General features: G+C 42.5%; 2 protein-coding genes across 3 annotated transcripts in view; both read left to right on the top strand.

Moving 5' to 3' along the window:
- LOC120451191 (protein timeless homolog) overlaps positions 1-8170 on the top strand; it is a 69472-nt gene extending 61302 nt beyond the window's left edge. Inside the window, exons 12-18 of the mRNA XM_039634639.2 lie at positions 2231-2326; positions 2454-2502; positions 3243-3384; positions 5415-5620; positions 5921-6009; positions 6317-6520; positions 6670-8170. Coding sequence (XP_039490573.1) covers positions 2231-2326; positions 2454-2502; positions 3243-3384; positions 5415-5620; positions 5921-6009; positions 6317-6520; positions 6670-8096 — 2213 coding nt within the window. The 3' untranslated portion in view covers positions 8097-8170. The remainder of the gene's footprint in view (positions 1-2230; positions 2327-2453; positions 2503-3242; positions 3385-5414; positions 5621-5920; positions 6010-6316; positions 6521-6669) is intronic.
- A 17641-nt stretch (positions 8171-25811) lies between these two features.
- Positions 25812-26711, top strand: LOC120452141 (cilia- and flagella-associated protein 299). 2 transcript variants are annotated; one of them, XM_039636230.1, is made up of 2 exons: positions 25812-26204; positions 26260-26711. In XM_039636230.1, the coding sequence occupies exons 1-2, from the start codon at positions 25899-25901 to the stop codon at positions 26653-26655; spliced, it is 702 nt and encodes a 233-aa protein (XP_039492164.1). In that variant the 5' UTR covers positions 25812-25898; the 3' UTR covers positions 26656-26711. The 2 variants fall into 2 exon arrangements, with proteins under 2 accessions (XP_039492164.1, XP_039492165.1); XM_039636231.2 differs by having other exon boundaries at positions 26048-26204; positions 26283-26711.
- The last annotated feature ends 240 nt before the right edge of the window (positions 26712-26951 follow it).

The following is a 26951-nucleotide window of genomic DNA, read 5'->3' on the forward strand; positions in this document are numbered from 1 at the left end:
GGGCGCCTGCGCGGTTTCTCTTTTCCATTCGGTGAGCACCAGGCTGATTTGCTCTTCAAGCTGCTGACTGCGTTTTGTTATTATTTTGTTTATGTCCCTGTCAGCAGAGAAGTGTGTGCGTGTGCATGTGTGTGTTTGTCATCACCTGTTAGCATTTGCGAGTCCTTGAAATTCGGCTCAGTTTCTTGCACAACCTGAGCCACCAAAATCCGCCCACTCGTTCCAGCCGCCCTTTGGTTGGCAGAGGCTGCTGCTGACATTGTCTTTGTCATTATGTAATAATCACAAAGACACACGCACACGTGTTAAACTTCAAATTAATTGCTACCCAAAAGTGTAGGGATACGTGGGTATGGATATGGGCATGGGCACGAGTATGTGCACAGGGTCCTTGGATGGACATGGCAGGACATTTTCTACTGCTGACCGCAGCTCAAACACCAGGCACGTTCCCACTTTGCATGCTGCCATCGGGTACCAGGTTGTGTGGAATATCCAGCACTGAAGGTCATGTAATGATAAGGTGGAGTGGGTGGTCCAAACAGGGGCCGTGGCAAATATGCGTTCAGGTGTTGTCCAGGTGCAAGCGACGCGCAAAAGTCATTAAGTGTGGCCTGCAAAGTGTGATGCACCCGACAACTGAACAAACATAGGCTTAATTAACTAGACTGGTGTGGTACTCTTTAGACAACTAGCATATTTTAAGATAGCCTTAGGTCGCAACTAAAATATTAAAGTGATCTATATTTTTTTTTAGAATAAAACACATTTTAATATTGAAATATGAGCACATCTTCTTTTATTTAGAATACCGTTCTTACTTATGTTCTTACTTACGGTACACGGAACCTATAAAAATCGCATTGAATTTTAAAATGTAACACATTTCTTCTTATTAAAGTACAACTCGGTTTGATGTCTAATAATTCCGTGCGAGCCACGCAACTTGCACTTCGTGAGTTTCAAAGTGCCATCATGACTTCCAGACTTCGAGTCCTCAAGTTCGGGCCATAGCCTGACTACCCTGAAGTTACCGCTTATAACAAGAACATCAACAACGCCGTAACGAGGTTCATGTTTAATGGCCGTGCAGTCGCAGTCGCAGTCTTTCGGATGGAGTAAGGTGTTGTTGTGCCGGAGAGCAGGATGGCCATAGGAGTGGGGCCGTGTGACTATATCCTCAGTCCTGTTGGGTGTCGGGCCAACAAATGCAGCTACAAAGGCAGCCCAAAAGACATGCACTAATATCGTGTGCTGTCCGTGTTGCATTTCTCCCCGACCACGCACCTTGCCCCTTCGTGTGCCATGTTTTTGGGCTTACGGCTTGAACCTGACACAGAAAATTGTATTTTAATGACGGAGCATAGCGTCACTGCCAACGACAGGGTATACGGTGCAGGAGCAGGAGCAGGAGCAGGAACAGGGACACGGACTGAAATGCCAGTGGAGACCCCATTCAAGACGTTAATAAAGCGACGCACACGCAGCACAATCCATGGGTGTAAGGTGCAAAAGGTGCGAGGGGTAGTGTCCTGGACCTGCACTTCCAAAATGAAGTTGTAACTGCCTGAAAGCCGGCTTTTCGGGGCATGGCTGACATTTTTTGGGGGCACTTCGCCAGGGGCAGGTGCCACATTAGCAGCCTCCAAGCGAAAGCCCAGGGTCGAAAGGCCCTGCATACGTATTCCATTCGAATTCCACTGTTTTCGAGCAGGGATCCTGTGAAGTGTGCTTTTGACTAGCTTTGCATTTTATTAGGACCCTCGCTTTGTGCACTCGCAAATTTCCCCATGTGCGTTTGAGCCTGGATGTTGGAACACAAGTACACTTGTTTATGTATTGCAGCAGTCATAATTATTGTTAATGGCCATTTGTGTTTTGCCATGGAGAATGGGTGTGCCTAAGCGGAGTGCCCTCATCTGTCTCTATCTGCAACTAGTGCATAATTGATTAAGTTGCAACGGGTGCAAGTATGTTTCAGAATTAAAACAAATGACCTTTTATTGTAAAACAGTAGCCCTAAACCGAATGGTTATAGATCACGAGATAGTATATATTTTCTTCAACACAAAATCCATTTAAAATATATGATTTGATTGATACTTCAGCTTAAATGGTATGTCATTCCTTAAATATCTCTGCCCAAAATTGGGTATTTCCAGCGAAATTCAATCACCATTACTGGCATTTAGATTAGACCTGATACTTAAAAAATATTTTCAATTTTCAGTTGAGTCTGAGGATAAGGAAAACGAAAAGGAGCAAAAGCAGGACGAGGACGAGGATGAGGACGATGACTTGGATAACGAAGAATACGGAGAGCAGGGTAAGAAAGGGCAGCACTCATCGCATAAATCTGCGATAAATATGAAAATAATTTGAGGAAATTTCAACTAATAAATGGCATTTGCCTGTTTTCCCACCCCGTTTCCCTGCTCTCATCCACCGGCTAGATAATGGACTCACCGAGAAAACGTTCAAATTTGATGATTTCGCTCGCAGGTAAATAGGCCTAGGACTAGACCAAGACCCATAAAGTTTTCGAATCAAGGCCAAACCGCTCCTGGACACTTTTCCATTTGGGGAAATACAAACCATGGCGGGTGATGGAGGAGGGGATGAGGGGCAACATCGCTTAAATTTAACTGCTGTTATTTGAAAAGTTATCATGGCCGACCGACCGCTCGGTTGAACGGCGGTTTTGTGCCGTGATGGTCGTGTTGAAAATTGTAATTGTATTTTTAATTGAAAGGCAGACCAGAGAGTCAGTGCTCGTGGCTACTAATTAAGGATTAGTGTCAGAAATTACTTGTGCCAAAAGTTTTATGGCCGCGAACGCGAACGCGAACTCGAACTCGAACTGGAACTGGAAACCGGCGCACACAGATGCCGCAGGCAGCTTAGAACGGCAGCAACATCACAGGAGCAACATCCTTCGCAGAGCAGCAACATCAGCTCACCCTGCCACAACAATTATAATAAAATGACGTCAAGTTGGTTGGCCCGTTGAATTTTAATTGTGCTGCCATTGCCATTGCCATTGTTGTTGCAAATGTTTCTAAAACTTTTGCGCCGAGTGTGGAACATTTGCGGTTGCCGCGGTCGATGCTGTTTTTCGGGGTGACCGCCTGGATAAACTCTTAAATCATAATTAGTTAAATTTAGCATAATTTGATTTGAGTTTGGTTTATAATGACCTCCGTCTCTCCTTTCTTCTTTCTCCCTTCTCCTCTCTCCTCCAGATTGCTGAATCCGAAAATCGTCCGGGCTTGCACTTTAGTCCTGTCGGATTGGGCGGATATACCCACTAGATCCTTGAAAGCGGCCGTGACTATTCTACATCGCATTGCCTACGGCTGCAAATGTTCGGGAATGCTATTTCAGGTGAGATAATCTTATGTTAAAAATATGTTTTCATTGAGTTTTAAATATTTACTTATACCATAAGTAGTGGATGCAATCCCCTTTTTTAAATCCACTTAAGCGACCTGCACATAAATCAAAGTCAAACGCAAAAAACAAATGCCACAGCTTAGCTGCCGCTCATTTTCTTTTTGCCATCCTTCTTTTACTGTCGCTGCTTTCATTTCATTTTTATGGTAATTTGTACAAATTAAGCGGACCTTCTTTCTATTTGTCCAAAGCCACAAACGATATTTACTGCCTTGCGCGTATATATACAATTTTTTAAGCGGGTTTGGCGATGGGCTTTTTTTGGTCCCTCCGCTGTCAGCTGGAATTTGAACTTTTTAAGCCTTTCACGCGCTGCCTTGAGCCACAGCATCGGTTGGGTTCTATAGCGACTCAAATATTCAAATGTCTGTGTTTGAGTTCGTTCAGTGCCCCTGGGAAGGAGTCCACCGCGATTGTGTTCAAGTTTGACATTAAATAAATCCACAGGGCTGATTTGACCCCTTTTCTTTAAATTGAATGTGAACGTTTCGTTTCCTTTTTTGAATTATAATAATCCCTACTTTTTGCTTTATTTTTTAAATAATATCTTATAATCTTGAAGTCAAAGTTTGAAAATGTTGTATACTGTCCCAAGTTTTTCTTTGTAGAGCATTTAATTTTCTACCTTGCGCAGAGTGCTTCCACTTCTTTCCGGATTTCTTTTCAACTGCTTATGCTGCTTTTCACGGCTGGCAATTAAACTTTTCTTTTCGGGCAGAGTTCATAAATCACATTCAGCAGCAGCCGGCTGCGCGGCCTTCTCCTAACCACCCAGCCCCCCAGCCCACCAGCCACCCATCCACCCACTTTTCCGTTTTCATCGGCTTAAAGCGTTGCTTAAAGCCATCGGTTTAGGCTTCCAACGGGCAACAGAGTGGCATGCAACCACTGCAGAATGACTGCGAAACGGAGAATGGCTAATCACTGGAGCGGCCAAAAACGGCATCGCATTTTGGGGGACAAAGCCGGTGTCGAGTGTCTCCACCTTCCGCCTTCCGCCTTTCCTCTATCGTCTTTCGCATTTCGTACTCCGTGGTCCATCATCTCGCGTCCCTCCGTCCAGGCGTCATGGGTTCCCTATCAGCATCATCTAAGCCGGCTCAATGTCTGCTCTGCACAAGCGACGATTAAAAGGACGAAAATGACTATGACGATGACGAGAATGAGGAACGGAGCACTGAAAAAAAACACCAACGAACTTATTAGCTTAAGAATGTAGATCTCAAAATGGAGAAAATCTGAACAGAAATATTTCTGCGTTTGTGAATTATTTATTTGTATTTTATTAATGTTCTTACATTTACTTACTAAAAAACATTGACAAATTTAGTCGGCAATTTGTTAAGCTTCCACATCAAACATTTCTTACCGTACCAACAGTCTTTAAGAACTTGATAAAGCGTTCACTAAATTGAAGTGCGATAACGTTTTTCCTGATGTAAGCCTTAATTAACATTAGTTAATTTTTTCCCTTTTCGGTAAGCTGGTAAGATGAGGTTTTTGCCTCAGTGAAAGACTGCAGCTATCCATGTCCATGAGGCCATCAAAAGGAGCAGACTGCTGCTTGCCAGTCTGGCCACAAGCAAAACAAAAGTAGCATCATATGCAAAGTCAAAACCACTAATGGGTCTGCGCAATCATAGGATAAATTAAATTCCAAATACGGACGACGACAGTCGACAACGATACAGGGGTTTTCATTGGGTTTGGATGGGGAGGTGGCTGTTTTTAGGGTTAGTTGTCCGGGTGCGGGGTGGCATTTATAAAGTTTTTGCCAACTGCAAATGATATCTTGCTCAGCAGAGAGACAACCGCAGGCGGCAGCCGCAGAGGATTCCAAATGGAGGAGAAAAGAGACGAGGTGGAGGCTGTTGAGGCTGTGGCTGTGGCTGTCTTTCCAGAAACTTTTCATTTGAATTTCAAGCACAACCTAACCAGCGTTTTACCCGCTCTCCACACAGGCCAAGCTGTTTCGCATCTTTCAACAAGTCCTCAGCGTGGAACGTGACGTCCATCAGGAGGAGCTGCGCCGCCTGGCCATCTTTGTGGTGCGCAAATTTGTCGAGGTGGCCCCGACTAATCCCAAAATCTATGCGGAGTTATTATTTTACAAAGGCATCAGGGAGGCCAATGAGCTGGAGTCGGGCTATTGTGACGCCTATGAAGCGTGAGTACGGGCTTCTTGGCCATTGTCTCCTCATCTTTGAGGTTAAAGCGAATGGAATGGATGGGTGGTGCCATCACAATGGACCCATGATTGACTGAGCTGAGCCGGAGCTTCATCGTCTGTCGTTTAGTTGGCACATGATAAATGATGGCCAGCGGCGAGAATGGAGTCTCTATTGTATTTGCACCCCACGGACAGTAGTGAAAGGGTCAGATCATTTGCATGGCAAGCCAAAATTACGGGGAGACAGTGTGCTGAAAAGTCCTGGCCCTACATTTATCGTATTAACTTTACTTGCAGCGGCACCAAAGGAGCCTGGAGCGAGGAACAGGAGTCGGAGCTGCGCTTCCTCTTCGAGGAGAACCAGCGCAATCCCGAAACCGATAAGGGTAACTATAAGAAGTCTGTTACTATAAGCCCATGCAATCGAAACTTCTAAAAATACCCGACCCGAATCTTTAAGAAATAGTTTTCGGAGATACATATTTAATTTTACTCAACCATTAAAGTAGTTCTGAGATACGGGAAATACGCTTTTGCTCGCACTGCATCTGCATTTTTCAAAACTGCCCTTGAGTGTAGTAAATGAAGGGAAGCAATCAAAGCTCCAGCACTCGAGCCACTCGAAAAGGCAGCAGGCAGAGAATGGCCAGGAATAGACGGAAAACAACTACCCAATTGTGTCTGTTCTTTCAGATGTGATTGATTGGATTCTGGACAATTTGGTCGACAAGACGCGCAACCGCCGCACTGTCCTGAAGAAGCTAAAGGAACTGGGCCTGCTGTTCAAGGCGCCCACCAAGCGTTCGACCAAGTCCGCCCAGAGCGGCAAAAACGTCTGGCAGCCGGAAGAGGATGACGAGCTAAGGAGCTTATATGATCAGCATCGCATTGAGCCGGGTAAGTGGACAATCAGTTTGAGTATACAGAGCTGAAGATGAGTGTAGGTCCTGAAACAAGGGCACGCAACTAAATCCAAATTGATTAGTTATTTGGGGCATTAAGTACAGAAGTCACTTTTTGATTTCACATGCTATTTATTCTTTCAGACTGCCTGGAGCGAATCGTCCATGAGTTCGCTGAGCGGCGCACCAAACAGGAGATCATCAAGCGAATGCTTCAGATTCATTTGATAGCGGATAAATCAGAGATTCTGCCCGCCAAAAAGGGGCGTGGCAAAGGCAAGTCCAAGAAAGAGCAACCAGAAATGGAGGGCGAGGGCGATGAGTACGACTTCGCCGAGGAGCCCATGTTCGAGGAGCAGGGGTATAAGAAGCCTAAGGCCAAGCCGAAAAAAGCCCAGAAGCGTCAGGTGGTACGCACACCATTGCACGTGGGCACCATCAAAGCTCTAATCGGTCAGGTGGATTCAGAAAAGTATCAATCGGCCATCGAGTGGCTGCAGGAATGCCTGCAAGACGCCAGCGAAGATGCCGAGGAAGCAACTGAGGACGACGATGGCGTGCCTCTCCTGCCACTGATGCAGGATCAAAAGGATGCCATGGAAGATGCTGACTTCCAAAAGGTCCTGGTCTCCCTGGGCATGCAGCCGCCGATTTCGGGAATGGAAGCCTACTGGCGTATTCCCATATATCTCAATTCTGCCGATTTGCAATTACGTTCCAAAATCCTGGCAGGAGAGGAGGTGGATGTGGAGCCGGAAGACGAGGCTACAGACGAAGATGAAGATGAGGAGGGAGAGCAGGAGGAGGAAAGTGAGGAAGAGGAGGACTTCCTTGAGAAGCACAGCAGACAGCGGCAGGAGAACATAGCAACCCAGCAGCAGCGAAAACTTGATAGCCTTATGTTCAACCAGAGCGATGACGAAACCGAGCAACGTGCTCCCCCAAAATCCAAGGACAAGCCCAAGGCCAGCGAAAAGAAGGCCAAGCGAAAGGTCAAAGAGAAAGCCAAGGAGTCAAAGGACTCCGATGATGATAGGGCAGATAAGGCGGAGCTGGAGAAACCGAACACGGATGATTTATTTAACCAATTGAGAGCCAAGCGAGCCACTAAAATCAAACTGAGCGATATGGCTCTAAATGAGTCAACAAATGCCGCTCAAGAGGCGGACGATGATGCATTTAACTTCAACTCGGAGGACTATCGTGCCCGCCTGCTGGAACTGGAGGATGAGGAGCAGAACGCCGAGGATGCGGATGAGAACGGCGGTGACAAAGAAAACATTACCAATAAGTCCCTGCAGCGTGCACGTCGCGTTAATGTAATTGACTCGGATAGCGACAACGACGATGATGGCGCCTTGCCTGCCGACAAGACAAACAAACGCCCACGCAGCGACGACGATCGGGATGACGAGGATGGGGATGCTGGCCACATGGATGCCAATGCCGAGGAGGACAGCGACGAGGAGGCCAACTTTTTGGCTCGCAAAAAGCCAGCCAAAGTCGATGGCGAGCCGGCCAAGCGGCGTCGGTTGGCCATCATCGATGACGATGATGAGGATGATTTTTAATGCACACCCGTTCTGCTCTTGATTTTATAGCTCACCGGAATGGAAGCTCGAATAAATGTAACTTTTAATTTGCATATCGGCCTTTGTTTGTTCCGTTTTCATGTTCGTCCGAGAGTGTATACTGTTTATATGCGTATTGTGATTCTTGCAGGAGAGGGTATCCCAGTGGGTATAATCACACATATTGGGACTCCTTATTGATTAAAAAGTACATAGGTCTGATATTTATAACTTACCGCTTCATATTTTCTTGAATTTCTAATTATCTTTTTCTGTTGTCTAGTGTTGTTTAGTTAAGTTATTGGGAAACAGCATTTTTGAATTGCTCCTTTACATTTACCATGCGATTTACATTATGTACTGCCTCCTGTGACAGCCTAAGGGTATCCACATGGCCAACAAAAGTCAACCGACTGCATTGTAACTGTCTGGCAGCAAACATGGCCTAGACCCCGACGACCCTTCCTTCGGAATAAAGTCCCTCTTGGACAGTTCTATTACCTCTGCCATTCCCCCAGCCGACTTGATGGAATTCCATGGTGGTCCATTGTGAGCAGCACACACTGCCCCGCCTCTGGAGCCTTTTGTGTGCCTCTGCTAATTTGGTGGCTTTTGTTGGTCCGTTGCTCCGACTGGGGTGGGCATTCGCCATGCTTCGTGCAATGCATTTTGTTAATTTCTGGCCAGGGTGAGACGGTTCAAGTCCCAGGCTGGGTTCGAATTCGACTGGCAAAAGGCATGCACTTAAGGAAATCGCTTCAATTATTGTTGCGACTTTATTGGGGTCGGTTGTAATGTGCATACAATGGATTTAAAGTACTTATTATTGCGTACTTACAGTGGTTTTGTTTCACTGCTTCATAAGATATTTTTAAGGGAATATATTGTGAAACAGTATTTCTATTCAAACATCCTTATGGTTATTTTTCAGGTGTATTAGCAACGTAAACGACTGCATGCAAATGCTCCGCATGAGCTCTGTACAACGGCAGTTGCAATTCACACACAATCCACATTGTCGGAAGAAATAATCACACTTAAATGCATTGCTTTGTAGCTGCTTCTAAAAGGGGAGCCAGAGAGCAGAACACAAGTCAGTGGCCAATGGCCCCGGCCTTATTGTGTTTTTATTGGATTTTTTGGGGCTGCACGTCTAACGAATTTGTGGTGCGTTTTGCAGTCAGAGAAGGACTTTTATTTTGTGACACTTTTATTGGAAATTACTCGGCCACAGATGAGAATGCGGTTTGATTGGGAAGAGATGGCTCTTAAAAAGCAAATTCAATTCGATTCAATTCAATAATCAGAACGCACTGTCTGGTCTGCTTCCGCTTCTGGTTGCAACGGGGCGTATGCGTGATGTCGCACTGTTCGGATTAATGAAATTAAGTGCATAAATTTAAGCGGGATGCGAAGAATACAAGCCCGTGCATAAATCAAAACTCAGACAGGCAACTTAAGTCTGCGCTGGCTTAGGCACTTCATTTATTTTGCAGCAGAATTAAAAGGACACGACACACTTGTGTGGCACCTGCCAAGGAGTAGGACCCCCCGTCTTCTGCCCTTCGTCCTGCGACATGTCACATTATTAATTTCAAGATGGCGCGCACTCAATTTAAAAGGCAGCAGCGAGTGAGCCGGTGATGAGCAGCTCATAATTTATTTCATTAATTTAATCAACCTCCTTGGCACATGTCAACTGCATGAGCCCTCAAAAGAATGCCACACCTTTTTATGGAGATAGCGTGGAGGTTTTGTACAGCAGGGCTAAGAATAATAGCATTTCCTTTCGCCGGAACTTCTTACACTTTGTTAAATATTTGCAAAACATAATCATTTACTGTCCGATGGAAAAACCATTTTTTATTTATGGTATATCTGAAGGGTACTAATTATTAATTTATAAGCTTGGAGGCTTCTTTCCTTAAACTAAATAACTATTTTCGTGTCATTAGCTGTACGTGTAAGTGTGTCAAAGAGGTTGCTCAAGACAGCAGCAACAGCAAGCAGCATGTTTAAAATCACTTAATACATCGTAAATTATGATAAAGCGTGGCCTGGGACCTGAATATCCTTTTTTCGCTGCGCGGAGGAGCTGTTCATTTAACCGAGTTCGCCGTGGAATGTGTGTGCGTGAGCACAATAAAGCGTAACTGCTTTCATTAGGGCCAACATAACAGAAAGAGTTATTGCCCGGCTTTTCACACGCTCATTTCCATCATTAGAACAAAGGCCGAGCAGATAGCGATGCCAACAGCCAACAGCTAACAGCCAGCGGATTAACCTAATCTGAGGACTATAAAAGCGGCTTTATTGTGACACAGACACTGGCACACATACTCGTACACACACTTACACTCGCTGCTCGGAAAACATGCGACTTTTCATCATAACGGGAATGAGGATGTCGCTGACAAGGACGTGGCATATGCAGATGATGGCGTTGTTTGATGAGTTCGCTTTGCGCTTCCCCACTTCCATGGATTTTCTCGATTTTTCCCAACTTTTTCTCATTATACCCTTGCAAAAGTACAGCGCTCCCTGTTAAAGGTTTACAACGAATTTCACTTTAATCCAAAATAAAATATACTCGTTTTTATTATCAATATCGCGTAGATAGAAAAGGCCGGAAACAATATAGTCCCACTTTTCAATTTCCGAAATACTTAGTAACTCTAATTTATAATGCAATAAACAACTTCAAGCTTAAAAAAGTAATTACTCCACTTTGCAGTGTATTTGCAATCCTATAATTTTTCTTCTTTTCCTGTTTCGAGTGGGCGTTTCTCCTTTTGCATGAATGTGTTTGTGCCACTGGCACATGTTTTTCTAACAATCACACAATGTTTATACAACAGAAACTTTTTATATGCCGCTCATCTTGGCTCAAATTGAAGCAGATTTGGGAAAAGACAAAAAGCGCCTTTGACGTGTGATAAACACGATGCCAGATTCGCAGGATTCACAGGACTCGCTAAAAGAGAACTGCGAGCAGAGAAGCACTTTGGCAAAAACTTCACCGACTGCCTGTGGAGAGGTTCTCCCCTTTTCAGTTTTCCCAGTCTTTGTTGTCACCCGATGACAAACACAGTTCAGTGTCCCGTCTTGGCTTTTGGGAAATCATAACAAAAGCAGCCGGCAAAGTTTGTTTTCAAAACGCTGAGGCTAAGATACACTTCGTGAAGTGTTTACACTCCGGATGAAGAGGCTTTGATTAGCAACTTTTTGCTAAGGAGTTTTTCGGAATCCAAGTTCATGCAATAAATAAATCTGGCTCATTAAACATATATAAGTACATTTAGTTACACGGCATGGTTTCTTTATCAACAAAGAACTAAAGATCTCATAGCTTAAATTATAAGATCCCTTGTTTTCCTCAGTGTTCTTCCCATGACTTCTATTTTTAGGAGCTTTGTTTTAGGGCAGCAAAAAGCATGCCTTAATCTGCACATGTGTATCGTACTAGTAAAACGAGTCTCCTTTTTAGGGGACCTTTCTCAGGACACCTAGGGGCGTGACTCGGAAGTGTCAGTAAATAATTGTAAAAAGCGTATGTCATGCACTCTTTAGCCCGGCCCACTTCTGGCACAACGACAGTCTCGAACGGCCTTTGTTAACCCCAACGGATCGAACTGGCTAACTAGCTCGAACCACCCGAAGATTCACCCTGTTTGCGAGGGCTTACGCACAAACTTTGTGGACACTTTTCTTTTACGCCTGATGATGAGGGTTGGGCTTTTTGGGCTGGAACCCCGAGTTTCGACTTCGTAAGCCGACTAATTGTTATTGTAGTTTATGTTGTACCCGGCATAAGGGGCTTTTAGTGACCCTCGTGATCCCGTATACGGGACTTATCGTTTCCAATGCTCGTCGGGGCTTAGCTTTCTGTTGGCCGTAGAACGCTTATAATTAGCCTAATGGCTGCCAACTTGGCAGCGGCTTTTTCTGCCCGATTTTGTGGTCGCTACTAGGCACTACCATAAACAGACACATGATTTAGATTGGTGTTCCGCAGTCGGTTGGGTGTGGGGCTTTCTGCATATTTTGATTTTGCGCCAGATATTTTGCACTTAACGAGTCATAAATAAATGCGCCTCTTCGACGTCTGCGCTTTTCGACCCTCGACTTTTGCCAATTAAAACATGAATTATAAGCCTGAACAAATCGCTAAGAAGTCGGCCGGCAGTCCGGGCATAAATTCTCGCTTGCCAAAAAGTTTCCTTTTGTCTGGATTTATGGTAGGCGAAATGTGGTTGGATAGCGAATGTGCCAATTTCTTTTTGGGTGAGGTGGCTTGGGTGCCGCTGGTGGAACGATTTTCGTGATCTGCTGAGCTGGGAAACTTTTCTCCTTGTTCGGCTTTCTGGGGAGAGGGATTTTGGGGACGGAATGGGAAAGTTTTGGCTCTTCGGATAAATCTAATTGCTGTGGCCAAAGAATATTACGAGAGTTATTCACAAGCTGCATATTACATGACTTACGCACAAAGTCAATTTACAAATGACATATTTCATTGCCCTATTTTTCACAAATTTTCATGTTCTTAAACTTCTATGTAAAACTTTGCCATATATAACAATTGAAACATCTATTTTGAAGATATCATGCTCGAAGGGAAGTCCCACTTTAACATTGGCTGCAGCTTGTATAATTTTATGACGTGTAACTCCGTTTAAAAAAGTGTCATAAGTGCTCTGAGAACATGGTTTTGTGGAAACAAATTGGATCGTCGGGCTTTACCGAAGCCCTAACTGCAAATATCTGGTATTTGCACATTGCAGTTGCATTCATTGAAAGTGGCTGCTGGTGGGTGGCTGGGCTGGATTTCATGGGCGGCAACGGGGCGTAGTTGGTAAATTACCGGCGCATTGTGGAATGCATTTCATGTGCAATAAATACATAAAAGCTGAAAATTGCCACACCATGATGCATGGGGGACCACAGTGGGAAAGGGAGTGGGAGTGGCAGAGGCCGTTGACACGCCCCTCCTCCAGTAGCCATTCAGAAATACACACCGAGATTTTTACCCACACCTTTGGCTATATATGTACACGGGCAATTTTCCCAACCATTTTTTACTACACTTTGCAGAGCTACGCGTGCAGCCAAAACAAGAAAAAAGGGAATTATGCAAAATTCAAGCCTCAGTGATTTTTATTTATGAGCGCCATTGGACAGGGCCTGAAAGTGGGTGAGGTGGTCAGGAGGGCGGGTAGAGCGCCAACTGAGAGTCATCGCATTAACAGATTCCCGGCTATAAACCAAAATTATGGCGGCGACTCTCGATTTTTATTTGCACTGGCGTTGCAACCTTGTTGATTAAATTGATGATAATTGCAATCGCAGATCGAAATCTCTGCTCTCTCGGGGAGTTCCAAAAATATCAAATAAATATAATTATAAGTTTACAAAACTTTTAAGCATGGAATTGCAAAAGAAATTTGCACAACATTTTAAAAGTACGTATTGTTAAAATTATACTTTTTTCATGAGTTTCATTTCCACAATTTTCCATTTCTTAAAGATACTAAAATTGGCACTGCCTAATTAATGATTTATTTGTTCATTTAAGCATGAATATTTAATAAGACCTTTTTAAATACACTTACTGAGAACACCCCGTAATTTAACCAAAATTTTTCTGTATTTGCCCAGACGAAATGGCGACGCAGGTGTCGGTTTGCCGAATGTCAGTTGGCATTTAAATGTCGAAAACAATTTCCGCCGTAGCATTTTACAGCCGAGTACCTTGTACGAGTATAGTGTATAAATCAGAGCCGTAGCTTCTCGACATTTGCATTCGCTGATAAATTATGGAGCACCTGCTTGGCATGCAAATCGGCGGTGGCTAAACATTAAGCACTAAACAAATGTGGAATTTGGCAACTGTGCTAATTTTTATTCACCTCTGTGGCGACGCGTCGGGGAGAAATATGTTTGCCATTTTGTTTGCCATTTTTAATGCTTTCTTTTATGTTTCTGTGCTCCGGGCTCCGCGATTCCGCAGCTACGTGGCATTTGCCAACGCTGCGGGCGAGTGCGTGAGTTTACGGTTTATAGGACTCCGGAATACGTGGCCCACGCCCGGGATTACGTTTATAATCTGCCGCAACTTTGGTGTGGCTGTTGGCCGGCTAGGCGGTGGTAAATTTGCAAAATGCGTGAGCTGACTATCCGGTTGCGATTTGCGATAGGCCGTTGCAATCTCTAGTCGCTCCAGTCGCTCTGACATTTAATGGCCGCAAATAAATCCATGTGACTGGCAATATACCACTGCAGGTGGGTTTTAATAAAGTTCTGACGTGGGATCGATATCTCGGTTTGCCATTTTCCTATTCGGGACCAACGTTTTGCAGAGGCTTGGAAAATTCGTGGGATAAATGCCAGCTGAGTGGTCAGAACAGCATACTATCAAGAAATTAATTAAGCCCCAATAAAGGACACCTAAAAAAGTGTCTAACTGTCAGACAAACGTTGACCAATGAACACTGGAATCCTTTTACCCATCTTTTTTAAATTGTGTGACACAGGCTCTTCTTTTAGTGGGGTGTGATTTGTGGGGTTTCCCGAACAGGACTTAGTATATGTAACTGAAAAATAAACCCTAATACTGCGCTTAAAAATATAAGTATTTAGAAATAAGAAATAAGTGATCAATTCCAAAGCTTATTATTACTTTATCTTATTGGTGTATCTTGTATTTATATTATTATCCTTTATTTACACATATGTAGGCCCAGTAAACTATAAAATTCTCCGATGCTTATTTGTCACCCAAGCTTGGAAGGTTGCACAATTTTCCTAATTAAAAATTGAGCTATTCCCTCAGAAGTCCAAACAAAATTCCTCTGCCTTTCCAATTGAATCCAACTGAGCATGTGGACTTATTAATATGTGAATAACTATCGCCTGCCGCAGGGCATTGCATAACAACAAAAAGGTTAAGCTAATCAACTGCTCAACGTTTAACAAGGGTTGCTGGCCAGAAAATCCTCAAGTTTGCATGCCAGGCGGTTGAGCAGCTGCCTGATAACAAGATTAAAAACCTTTCAGCGTCGGAAATTGAATTCAAATTCGACACACAAAAGTATGCACAGAATTGAGGGCTTTTTCATTTTTACCCCCGTCTTTCCTTTTTTTTTTCTAGCCGCCCAGCCTCTGTCTCGTCTTGGCAGCAAAATGACAAATCGAGGCAGGCAGACTGCAGCCGTTGCGGAGGCAGGGCAAACATGTGAAGAAAAGAATGAGTAAATGCCACTTGGAAGTCAAGCAGGCAGTGCTAACAGTCAGCCGAAGATAGGGACGTGCCCACCACCAGTCCTCCTCCAAGTTCCAATCCCGCACAGGCAGCCAGGCAGCCAGGCAGCTAGGCAACCAGCTAGTCAGACAGTTGGGCAGGGCCAACAGGGCGGACAGAGCTCACTGAACGGCTTACGGCAACTTCGCTTATAACTCATACGCCCAGTGGGCCCGGAGTGGGGACCACGCTTTGCGGCTCAGTGATGCCGCCAACGAATTAAACAAAAACTAGACAGCCTGAATTGGAAAAAATGTAAAAGGTTTTTTTTCTTTTTAGAATTGAACATGAAGTTATCTGTAGTAGGGCTGATAAAACATCATATATTTTTAAGGATATATTCGAATTTAGTTTAATTTAATAACAAATAACAAATAATTTAATATCAAATAAATTTAAAACCCGTTGTTATCGGCTGCAGTATATACTTATACCTTGTTTTAATTTAGCATTCAGTTTTTATATGTTTTGCCTCCAAACTGGCACGTCTGCACTTGTAAACTGCTCGGCATAGTCGAATTTCAAGTTTTAAGTATTATTACATTCCTTTACCCTTTTCAAGCGAATTTGTCTGAGTATGTGTTACCCCGCTGCACCCTCTTTATCCAGCTGCTGACTGGATTTTTTTGTATTCCGAATCCCCCAACTTATTATTATTGACTTTTGGCCCGGGCGTTGGCGTCGATGTTGGGCTTGACTTTGGCGTTTTCAAGTGCACGTGTCTGGCGGTCTGCGGCGTAGTCTCTGCAAACAGGCCGAAGGCAAAGTTCCCATACAATCGCAATATATATTCAGATATATATGTGATGAAGCTATTGAGCCAACATCTTTCACTGCATTGCGCCCTATAAAGGCACTCCCTTTCTGCGCCGCCTTTCTTGGCACTTTATTTAGATTTTTAGTGGCATGTAACATGTTGTGCTCGCCCGCCTGGCACATTCACTATTCATATTTGCACATTAGATTATTGCATGCCTAAGCACATCCTATGGGCCGAGGGAAGAAGGACGATGGATTGTGTGCACTTTGGCTTAAGTTGCTGCTTGAGACTTGCACAAATATTTGCCATTTGTTCTTGCCATCGATGGCAATGGGAAATATCAAATAAATATTATTTCCAATCTTGGCTGCATATCGTTCTTGTTCTGCTTTTCATATTTGAGCACATTCTTTGTCAGCTTAGTCTTTGGCGTGCGATTCAAGTGTTTGCAAAAACAACTTGACTGCAACGATTTTTTTGACATCCAGGTGTCTGTGGGCTTTCCAATTGAGAGTCAAGTGTTTATCACTTCTAAAAATATGTTTGTATTTACAAATTCCGCCTCTAATCTATCCTCAAACCAGAAAACAGCGGACAATGTGGCCTCATGGGAGCATAAAGCACAGCTGCTCTTGGAATCAAATGGGACTTATGCTGGGATTAGTCCTTTCTATTGCATATGTTGCAGTCTGTATAAATAATTAAATTACCAAATTTTGAGCTTAAGTCGGTACATAGGCAATGAAAAATGTAAAATAAAATCGAACAAATAGAATGTGATTAAAATGTACTGCTACAAGTTCTTCATATTAAGCACAAGAACATATTCCATAGTTGGGAAGAATTTATATACCCTTAAGAAGCTATGCTGAGTAGTAAACTGAGCGGTTGACGCATAAACATTTTTAGTTTATATATGTTAAGTTGACGGTACACATGAAGTCAGGAACTAATTAGAACTGGCAAACGTAAACTCATCACGTAAAGCATAACAAAATTCTACACCATTATTTTGTTATGTTTTCTTTTAAGAAAATTGCAATTTGGCAAAAGTTTGTGATAATCCAGAAGAGCAGAGATAATTTTTGTTGCAAAATTGCCGCATCAAGAATTTACAAGCCCAAGAAGTTGGATGAGTAGCATGCAAAAGGGCAAATATACAATATGTATACAAAACAACTGTTGTAAAATTTTTGTCATACGAATGCATAAATATTTCAGCCGAACAAAGGACCAAAAATAATACCAAAAAACAGTATACGCAGGCAAGACAACTGAAGTGCGGCAGGGTGGTTTTTCCGCCTTTTTACCACCTACAGGACATTCTAAATTTTCAAGAGCCCTTTGTGTGTGTGGGTGTGTGTATGTTAGTTTATGAAAAAACATTTTGTGGCCACACAGATGTAATGGCTTACTGTGCGACTGCCATATAATAATTCAAGTACAAGTGTGCGGGTCTGCGCCTGTATTGTTGTTGATGTGAACAACGCGTCTGGAATTATAATTAAAGCAAATCTATGAAAGCCCGCCCATGTGTGTGTGTGTGAATGCGTAGGACTTTTTCGCATTTTACGTGCCTTCATTAAAAATGAAAACATTCCGTCGTCGGCTTCTGCAGCTTTTCTTTCCTTTGATACTTCTTCGCCACGGCAAATGTCGCTAAATTCTAAGTAGACTATAAATGTTTGTACATGTGTAGGTGCGTCTGCACGTGTGTGAGTTTGACTTCCTCGGGTGCGACATGTTTCTCTTTCTTTTCCTGACAGTTGTATGTGTGCACACGGAAAATTTATCTGGGAGATAACTATCCTTTTGTTTACTTTACTTGGGACGAAGTAATCTGTGTATATACAAAATTAGAAGCACATATTCGAACAACTTTTTCTTTAAAACTTAACACTTATCTGATATGTATATTTTTAAGAAAGTTCTTTGGTTCAAACACAACATTAAGTTTGATTTTTATTTCAATTCAGATTTTGTAAAATAAAATGTTTGTATTCAATACTTAGAATCAATTTAGGACTATTGTTATTTTAAAACTTCAACCTTAGAAATCAAATTTAAAAAGCTATCCTTTATCTGTTCCAAAACGTAGCTTTTCATCTTCCAGTGTAGGTGTGCTTGGGGTGGGGCACAAAAAGTTGTCATTGCTTCTGCCGTTGTAATCTTGGTAATAACCACAAAAATTATTATTGTTGTTGTGTTCGTTGTGGCTGTTGAGGTTGTTGTTATTGTTGTTGTAAGTGCCAATATTGTCATTAGAGTGGCTTGTTACGCAAAAAGCAGCCACAACAGCAGCAACATCAGGAGCAAGGGCAACATCTTGCGGCGTTTTTCGCATTTGCGTCTTTTATTTTTGTATTTCGGTGAGTATGCGACACGTTGACTTGCCCCAAAATTCCCTCCCCCACTTGTGGAGCACGCCTCCTCCTTTCGAGCATCATTATTTTCGTCTTCCTTTGTTCATTAAACGAACATGAAACGTTAATTTAATAAAGTCGAGCCGGAAAGCCCGTTTGGCTAGAGGGTTGTGGCATTTCTAATTGAGCAACAGTTCGGTTTCCATCGGCATACGGAAACGAAAAACAAAATGTGCAAATAATGTATTGATTATTAGATGTTAACACTACAATGTCGATTTCTTTAGCAAATTTTATTTTATGATACGCGGGTATATTGAATAAAAGCACTGCCCGTTTAAGCTAAATAACACGATATCTTTAAACTTTGATGTAGTTTTCTATTCGAATTACAAATTGTACCCTAATTCTGTATTAAAAATATACATACTTATGCTTAGTATTGTGGTAAACAATTGATCATTACCTCGAACGCTTAAAAGCAAGGTGCTCTAAGACTTTCGCTTGCTCTAAATACACTTTAAATTGTTAAATATTAAAACTCTAAAAGCATAAAATCGTTTCAGCGAGTCCCACTTCTTTGGTTGCTCGCTGATGTGGCTAGGTTCGCATCATCGACCGCAGCAGTGGGTTGTCCCTCAGTGGTTGTTCGGTTGTTTAGTTGCTTGGTTGTTCGGTTGTATGGCTCACAACTGGAGTTTGAACTTTCGTGAAAGTTTTGGCCGCAAAGAGCAGCAACAGTGTTTCAGGGGAGGCCATATTTACGGTGATGCCGCTTTTATTAGCATAAATATTTGTCAAATACAACAACGCGCTCCGTGAGCCAACAACAACATCATTCATGGGAAAAGTTTCAAGTGTTTTCATTGGAATCGACTTAACAAAGGTATGACAGTGGATTACCTTAAGGTATAATTGCGCGTATATTCATCACGAGTGTTCATCAACCCCCATTTTGTTTCATTAAAGCGACCTGTACCCGGAGTTTTCAGCTTTCCCCGAAACTTGCTTGTGTTTTCCCTGACTTTTGCGGGGGGTTAAATTGAAGAAATGTGTTCTAATTAGCAACACACGCTTCCCATTTCCTCATCCCCGGCTTGGCAACCTGGTTTTCCAGGGTAAACTTCATCGCTGCTGAAACTTGTTGGGAAACTCGCATTAGCCCGTTAAAGAAGAGCAAAGGGGCATACAAAAGTTATTGTTTTCGTTAAAAAGATACAGGGGAAGGGCTTCACTTCCAAAATCTCTGTCCACAAATTGGTCTATATTCAGAAGCTTTCGGAAAAAGATTCCATTTATGAGGAGCGATTATGCATGGTAATGTTTGAGTCAGTGATGCTGGCCAGATGCAAAACTCGAGTATAGGAAGTATATAACGGATAATGATTTTAAAACCCTACTAAAACTAAACATAATTCGAACGTAACCAGTTTCTGATTTTAAGCAATTGAAATCTTAATGATTTATTTAAAAAACATATTTATTATTTTAGTACGTGGGTTTAATGGTATTCATTGAGTAAATTGTCATCCCTTGTTTTTAGACCACGACACTTGTTGGGCATCGCTAATGTTAATCCTTGGCTTCACAGGTAAAAGGCCCTAAGACCAACTGTGAAAACATCATCCCCCGAATAGACCATCCTTGGGGTCCAGCAAAACCCCCCGGAAAAGCAGCACCATTCATGCTGTCGCTTAATATCTGATGCTGAACACTGCAGAAGCTACAAAATCGAGCACGAAAATGGTAGTAGTTAAATTTGCGATGGACTATTTGGCTTGTCTATTGATGTGCGCGCATTAAAAAACAATTTTGTGAACAGCAGAACGGCAGCAGCAGGATAACTCCAGCTTCATCCAAAAAAGCGGGCAACAATGAAGCCTTAAGTGGACTTTTATTGACTTTAAGTCAGAACCAATTTTGGGAATTTATCGAACAGAGTCCGCCGGGCCTTCATTACGCCTGGGGTGGCTGGATGAGCAGGAGGATTGAGCTGGGCAACTGGGTACGGGAATGGGAACTGGGAACTGGGAACTGGGACCTGGGACTGCTGATGAGGACGCAGACGAGGACGAGGACGCGGGACGTGAGCCTTCCCAGCCGGACTGTCATTTGCCTAGCTCATCAATTTCGCATTCGATAAGTGTCGTTGTCGCCGCTGTCAGCGCTTGTTGATACCATTTCATTTTGTCCATTTCTGTTCGATTTTTATATACTTCAAGGCAGCAGCCAATCCTAAGTACCTCATCATATCTTGGTTGACAAGTATTTCCGCCCTAATGTTTACTTAATATGTGGTCTTCCATCGAAAAATTAATTTTATAAAAGCATTTTAAACAAAAACTGAAGATATTAGGTAGGATACCAAAATATTTACTATTAATTTAATACTTAATGCAAAAGAGTGAAAATACTGGCATATCAGCAAAGCGGGAGAGCTTTAAAAAGGCAATAGCTCGACTTGTATCTTCCATATTGCATTTGCTTTTACTGTCGCAACATGCAACATATTATATGTATGCTGCAAATAAACTCCACTGCACAGTGACTTGTTCGGAATGCCTGACAACATTTTAATAATGTTGCGAGGACATTTTCCGCAGGGAGTGCCATTTTACATATGTGTTGGCTTTTTGCTGCCTCATGACGTCTATTCGGCGCCGGCTCTATGCCAAGTTTCATGTCTTCTGCAGTATTGGCATATGAATGAATACGAGTTTACACAGTATGTTAAATACCGCAAAATGAAAAGATTTCCACATACCCAAACAGGTCAAAGGGCAGCCGAGTATAATAAACGATTTAGTAGGCATATTCATTTGCAACTGACCACCGTATTTGCCTGCGAGGGTTCGCTTAACCTTTGAACTTTTCAATTCGACCGAGCCGTATGCAAAGCACTCTTTCAAAGGATGTATTCAAACCGAGCGAACAAAAGGGCCCTTTTGGCTATCTGCTTTTCCTTTCGTGGTGAAAGTTCAAGGTCATCCAAAGCTGCGTGAAATGCCAAGGTTGATGGTGAAAGGCATTTACAGCAGTCAGATTAAAAGCTCTTAAGCTACAACAAAAAGTTGTTTTTAAATAAGAAGAGTTAACATGTAAAGTTAAGATTTAATAAAACCAGTTACTAATAATGGTTTAGTGTTCAAATAGTGTCCCCAAAAATATTATTTTTGTAGCTTTGATTGGTATTTGATGCTGCCAGCGCATGAAATGCATTGAGCTATTTATGGATGTTGTGGCGCCGCGAATAATGCGAATGTGCTGCGCAGGCGACAAAAATAATTGAACATAAAATCCCACGCACTCTGCTATTGTGTGGGTTTCGCCGGCTAATAATGAAAATGGACACTAAAGCGGTTATAAATGCTGGCGTCACAAAACTTTGCCAATGGACGTAATGCGTCCAAACCGAGCCTTTCCAAAGTTGCGTTGCAGACGCCCTTTCAGTTGCCAAAAAGAAAGGGCCAGTTGGCAAGGGCCAAAGAAAGCTGAAGAAAGTTGTGCAAAGTCCATTAAATACATAAACCTGCCACGAAATGTTCATGGAAAGCGCATAAAGAAAGTTTGTAGCCAACCAGCCAGCCAGCCAGTTAGCCCGTTTCCCATTCAGGCAGTAAGTGAGCCGGCCAACGGGGCGGATGGGTGCTATTTATGCTCGCCATATGTGACGCAGTGGCAGAGTCCAGCCATGGGCCGTAATAACTTGATTTGCGCCCAACGTGGCGACGCAGATGCAGCACAAAACTCTATGGGCGGGGACACGCCTCCTTTTGCGGATAATGCCGGACAGCGAAGACGCCGGGCTTGACTGCCCCGTCAGCGTTTGGCTTATTTATGACTTCCTTTGCAGCGGAAATGTAAAAAGCATTTCGGTTATTATGCACATTTATGTCAATGTGGCAGAAATTGATGCTCGTAAAAAGTAACAACTGCAGGGAAACGCCCCCAAGGTCCAGACCTAGGACTCCAGACCAGACCGATACAATATGTTATTTCAATATTGCGAGTCGTTAAAGATTAAAATGATATTAAACGGAATAACATCATACGTATTAAGCTGAAACCAAGCTGAATATTACCCACGTTTGCTTAATAAAAAATATATGCTCATATGCTATTCTTGTTAACAATTTACAGGATATTGAAATTATGATATTTCTTGATATAATTAGTTGTAATGAATAAAGTTAACATTTTCTATATTTATTGCCCGAAAAGTATCTATAATATAAATGGTAAAACAAGTGTTTTTGTGCTCAGGGTTAAGGCAAATATAAATTAACAAGCTGGCTAAGTTAGGAACGATAAAAATGCCATGGTCAACCATTAGCTGGCCATTAAAAGGGCATAGAAGTCTGTCAGAGGGAATCAAATAAAAAACTCAGCTGGCTCAATTGTCTAGCAAGTCAACTGTCCAAAATTGCTGGAGGACACATAAAAATGCCGGAAATGCTGCGGAAAGGAAGCCGAATGGACACATGTGTTGCTGCGCAGCTGAAAATCCTTTTGAGTGATTTCTGCGAATTAATTTCGAACTTTTCGCAAGTCGTTTTGGTCTGTTGGCGTGGTTGTGCGAGAAAAGCTCTTCATCTTGCCGAGCAAAATCTGAGATGGGCCATAAAACCCCTTGAGCGCAATGGTCTGTTTTTCCGGTTGCCCCATTGACTCCTTGGCTAATTGCCGACAACGTCGAGAATTAACCACCGAGAATGGCTATTATTTATTTTAGCACCACTAAAATGTTTATGCAGATGATCCTCCGCACTAAAGTCCTCTTGTTCTTTTTTTTTTTTCGCCACGGCTGCGGTCGTAAATTTCCATCGCAAAGTAAAGCAATTAAAATTTGCATAAAATTCGAATATATTTGCCGGCTTGTCTAAAAACTAAACATCAACAGGGCACGGGAAAAGAGCACTCAAAACTACACACACGCACAAGGCCATGTAAAACATGACAGTCTAAAGGGAGGAGATACAGACATACTGCGAGTGCCTTGAATCTGGCTCCGAAATGAAAAATTACGTATACGCCATGTAACACTTGGCGCATAAACTTTGAAGTGCACTCGTTCACAAAAATGGCAAAGTTTTCCGACGCACATGGCAAATAATTACACAAAATTCAGCCAGCCCTACAAGTAGAAGAATAAAATTCAATATACCCGTAAACCGAGTTCCGAGAAATACGAATACGACTTCGCCCTGATGTCCTTCGATTTGGAATTTTAGGTTCCATATTGAGCAACCGATATGGCTTGTTGTAAAATACGTTCTATAAAGTATTGGATTGGTGAAACCCATTTACAGGCAGTCATCCAAAGGATATGAGAAAGTGTATAGAAATTTTAATTGGACTGGGGATTTGAATTCACCTTATGAAATCTTCTCAGCTGTTCAGACATTCGCATATTTTCTACAAATACTCTGCAAATGAAACTTGTTGGGCTTCTACAGAGACATGTGGCAAGCCCCAAAATATCGACATATGCAAATTTAATGAAGACTTGCATTTAGGCTGATATGAACTCTGTGCTTCCTCTGGTCGTATCCTTTTCTATGCCAATACTTTTTGGTCCTATTTGTTTAGGTTCACTTGTGTTTTGAATGTGTGCGTGCGTGTGTGCGTCTGTTTTTTTGGTGAGATGGACACTTTTGCGGCCTTATCCCTTTTCACATCATTTGGGACCTAATCTTCTGTGATTTATTCATGGACTCCGTTTTTGCACCATTAGTTTTGCGTACATTTGCATAGCCTCACAGGGTCACGCCTTCATCCTGCGGTTGACACTTTCGGCGCTTACCCTGCAATTAATATTCATAATTACGGGCTGCGGCTGCTGATGCAACGTGTCCTTAAACGCCGCCATCATTCACACTCTCCCGTTTCCGCGTATGAACAGTCGTCTTGCATCCTTAAACGCAATGCACTTCATATTCATAATGGCAATTTTTTACGCTTGCGATCTTGGGCAGCATTATGCACAACAATAAATTTATTCAACACATGCCCACTCAGCTAAGGAGATGAAAGGAGCAGAACGGAAAGGAAAGGCAAGGAAGGGACACTCGGAGTGTTTTACAAAATTGTCTGAGCGGGTGTCCTGATGATTTATGCCGTGGTCTTAAATTACATACGCCAAGGAGAACTTGCTGATATTGCAGTTGTTGATGGGGGCCATGTAAATAATAGTGAGTATCTGGGCCGTCCTGCCACTTGATATATTTAAATGCCTGGCAAAGCCCATTGCCTGAATGAGGATTTATGCGGCTAAAACACATTCTGGTTATCACGAACAAAGTCCACTGGGCCATAAACATGGACTACCACGCCCCCTCTGACATTACGGCGATTTAATGTCAATAAATACTAGTGGCGGATTTACTGAGCCTCTCATTGATAATTCAACTAATTAGCATTCAAGTTAATTATTTCGCTTCCAAATTTTGAACACGCGTCGGCCATTTTCGATTTGTTATGTCAGCTGCACGATTGTTTATGTGTGCGTGCCGAACCGGAAATTACGTCACAGACGAAAGTGTTGATAAATATAAATGGCGGTTCCGCAGGTTGCTGAACCCAGCCCGGAATTCTGTCCAAATAATCCACATAGGCATCCACGTATATCGAATGGGGAATGTCGAGAATGGGTTTAATATTTTCACCATTGAAGACGTCTCCTTTAGAAGTGAACATGTTTTTGTTTGCATGGAATTTTCGGACACCAACCCTCTTTTAAACACGCTCGTCGAGAGAGTCAAATAAAATAAATGAATAAATGCATATTTTTGCCCATTGCGGTATTTGGATAATGCGCCAAATGAAAAGTCGCCACAGAGCGTGTTGTTCGAAATTTATTAAAAAAATTCCACAAAATCGAGGTATTCATGATACGGATTATTTAAACTATGGTAATATTTGCGGTTTCAGACTGAACGTGCTGAAGCCACCGTACGAAAATCAAACTAAGCATGGGCCTGAGTACAATATGGTAATAGTTTGTAATTTGAAAAAAAATATATAAAAAAAGGCTTAGCAAAATTGTATTTTTAAAAGAATGGATACGTGCCTTAAAACAAATTAGTTTAATTGATTCCAACCAATTCCTATACGAGATGAGTTTTATTTTATTTATTTTTAGTTTCAATATAAATAATTAACATATGTTTATGTGTTCTATGTGTTCTTGTGAACAACTGATGTTCATAAGTTGTGGTTGTTTTGGCTCTCATATAAAGCTAATGAACGGCAGAAACAGATATTCATACTGTGGCTTAGTGCACACCTAGCAGTCCTGCGTTCTTAAATCAGAGATACAGCAGATTTAATACAGAGAATACACTTTTGTAGAAACATAATACGTTCTAAAATATTTGCCCATCATGACGGACTTCAGCATTGCCAAGTTTAACAACTACCAGGAGTATCTGCACTCCTTTACGACCGTGGAGGACTTTCGGTACTTGCCTTTCCACAAAACAGTCATCACTCTCACAAAACTCGGCTATCGGGAGCACCGCTCTTTCTACGAAGAGGACGAATTCCTGAACGTGAAGAAACAGGTGGAGCAGCTCTTGAACCCGACGGTTTCAGCTCAGATATACTATAGTCAGTACTTCAAAGGAACCGACCCAGCACTTTGGGCTTTGGCCGAACGTGAACATGGCAACGTCCAGCAGGAGATATCGGTAAATACGCAATGTAATATAATATATATTTATAATAGAAAATCTTCACATGCAGACCATTATCTTTTTGGAAATCAGCGGACGAAGTGGGTTCTCCAAGTCCGGCTACATAGACTTCGAGGCCAGTCTGCGTAACTACCGGTTCAAGGGACCAAATGCAGTCGACTGGAGGGCGGTTTTCGAGGAGCGGAAGTTGTTGAAGCCCCAGCCGAGTGATATAGTCTTCTACGACTGGAAGACCAGGAAGATTTTTTCGAATGACAACGACAATTATACGGTGGTTGCTCATCCCGAACATGGTCTTATGTTTGCTCACAAGGGTGATCACAAGAACATACCCGTTACCACCAAGAAGAATCCCTTTTCCAGCAACGTTAGGCGCTCTATGATAAAGTCGAATATATATGGTTTCATTATACTGTACGACCACCACGTTCGTAAGAAGACTTAAACTAGTATTGATGTCTTGGCGAGCAATGAATATAATTTTAAATATGAAAGTAAAAAGTGCCTTTCTAAGTCGTTTAATGTGGAATGCGTCTGCATCTAACCAAACTAATAACTGTCCTTCAGATAATATTAATGTCATCTGATAAAAGCTAATGCTTGCAACGCTCGAGCAAGCAAAATTCCACTTAAGTTGTCAACACTGCTGCCTACACAACCGCACACACTCACACACACACACACTCACGTACTCACCCCTCCACACTCACTGCGACACTCTTTTGGACACGCACGCCCAAC

This window comes from Drosophila santomea, chromosome 3R (genome assembly GCF_016746245.2).
Source record: "Drosophila santomea strain STO CAGO 1482 chromosome 3R, Prin_Dsan_1.1, whole genome shotgun sequence".
NCBI lineage: Eukaryota > Metazoa > Arthropoda > Insecta > Diptera > Drosophilidae > Drosophila > Drosophila santomea.

Excerpts from the sequence above, each read along its gene's own strand:
- LOC120452141 (XM_039636230.1), top strand. The coding sequence starts at position 25,899 with ATGACGGACTTCAGCATTGCCAAGTTTAACAACTACCAGGAGTATCTG. Across the intron at positions 26,205-26,259 it reads ACGTCCAGCAGGAGATATCG|ACCATTATCTTTTTGGAAAT; the intron begins GTAAATACGCAA and ends CTTCACATGCAG.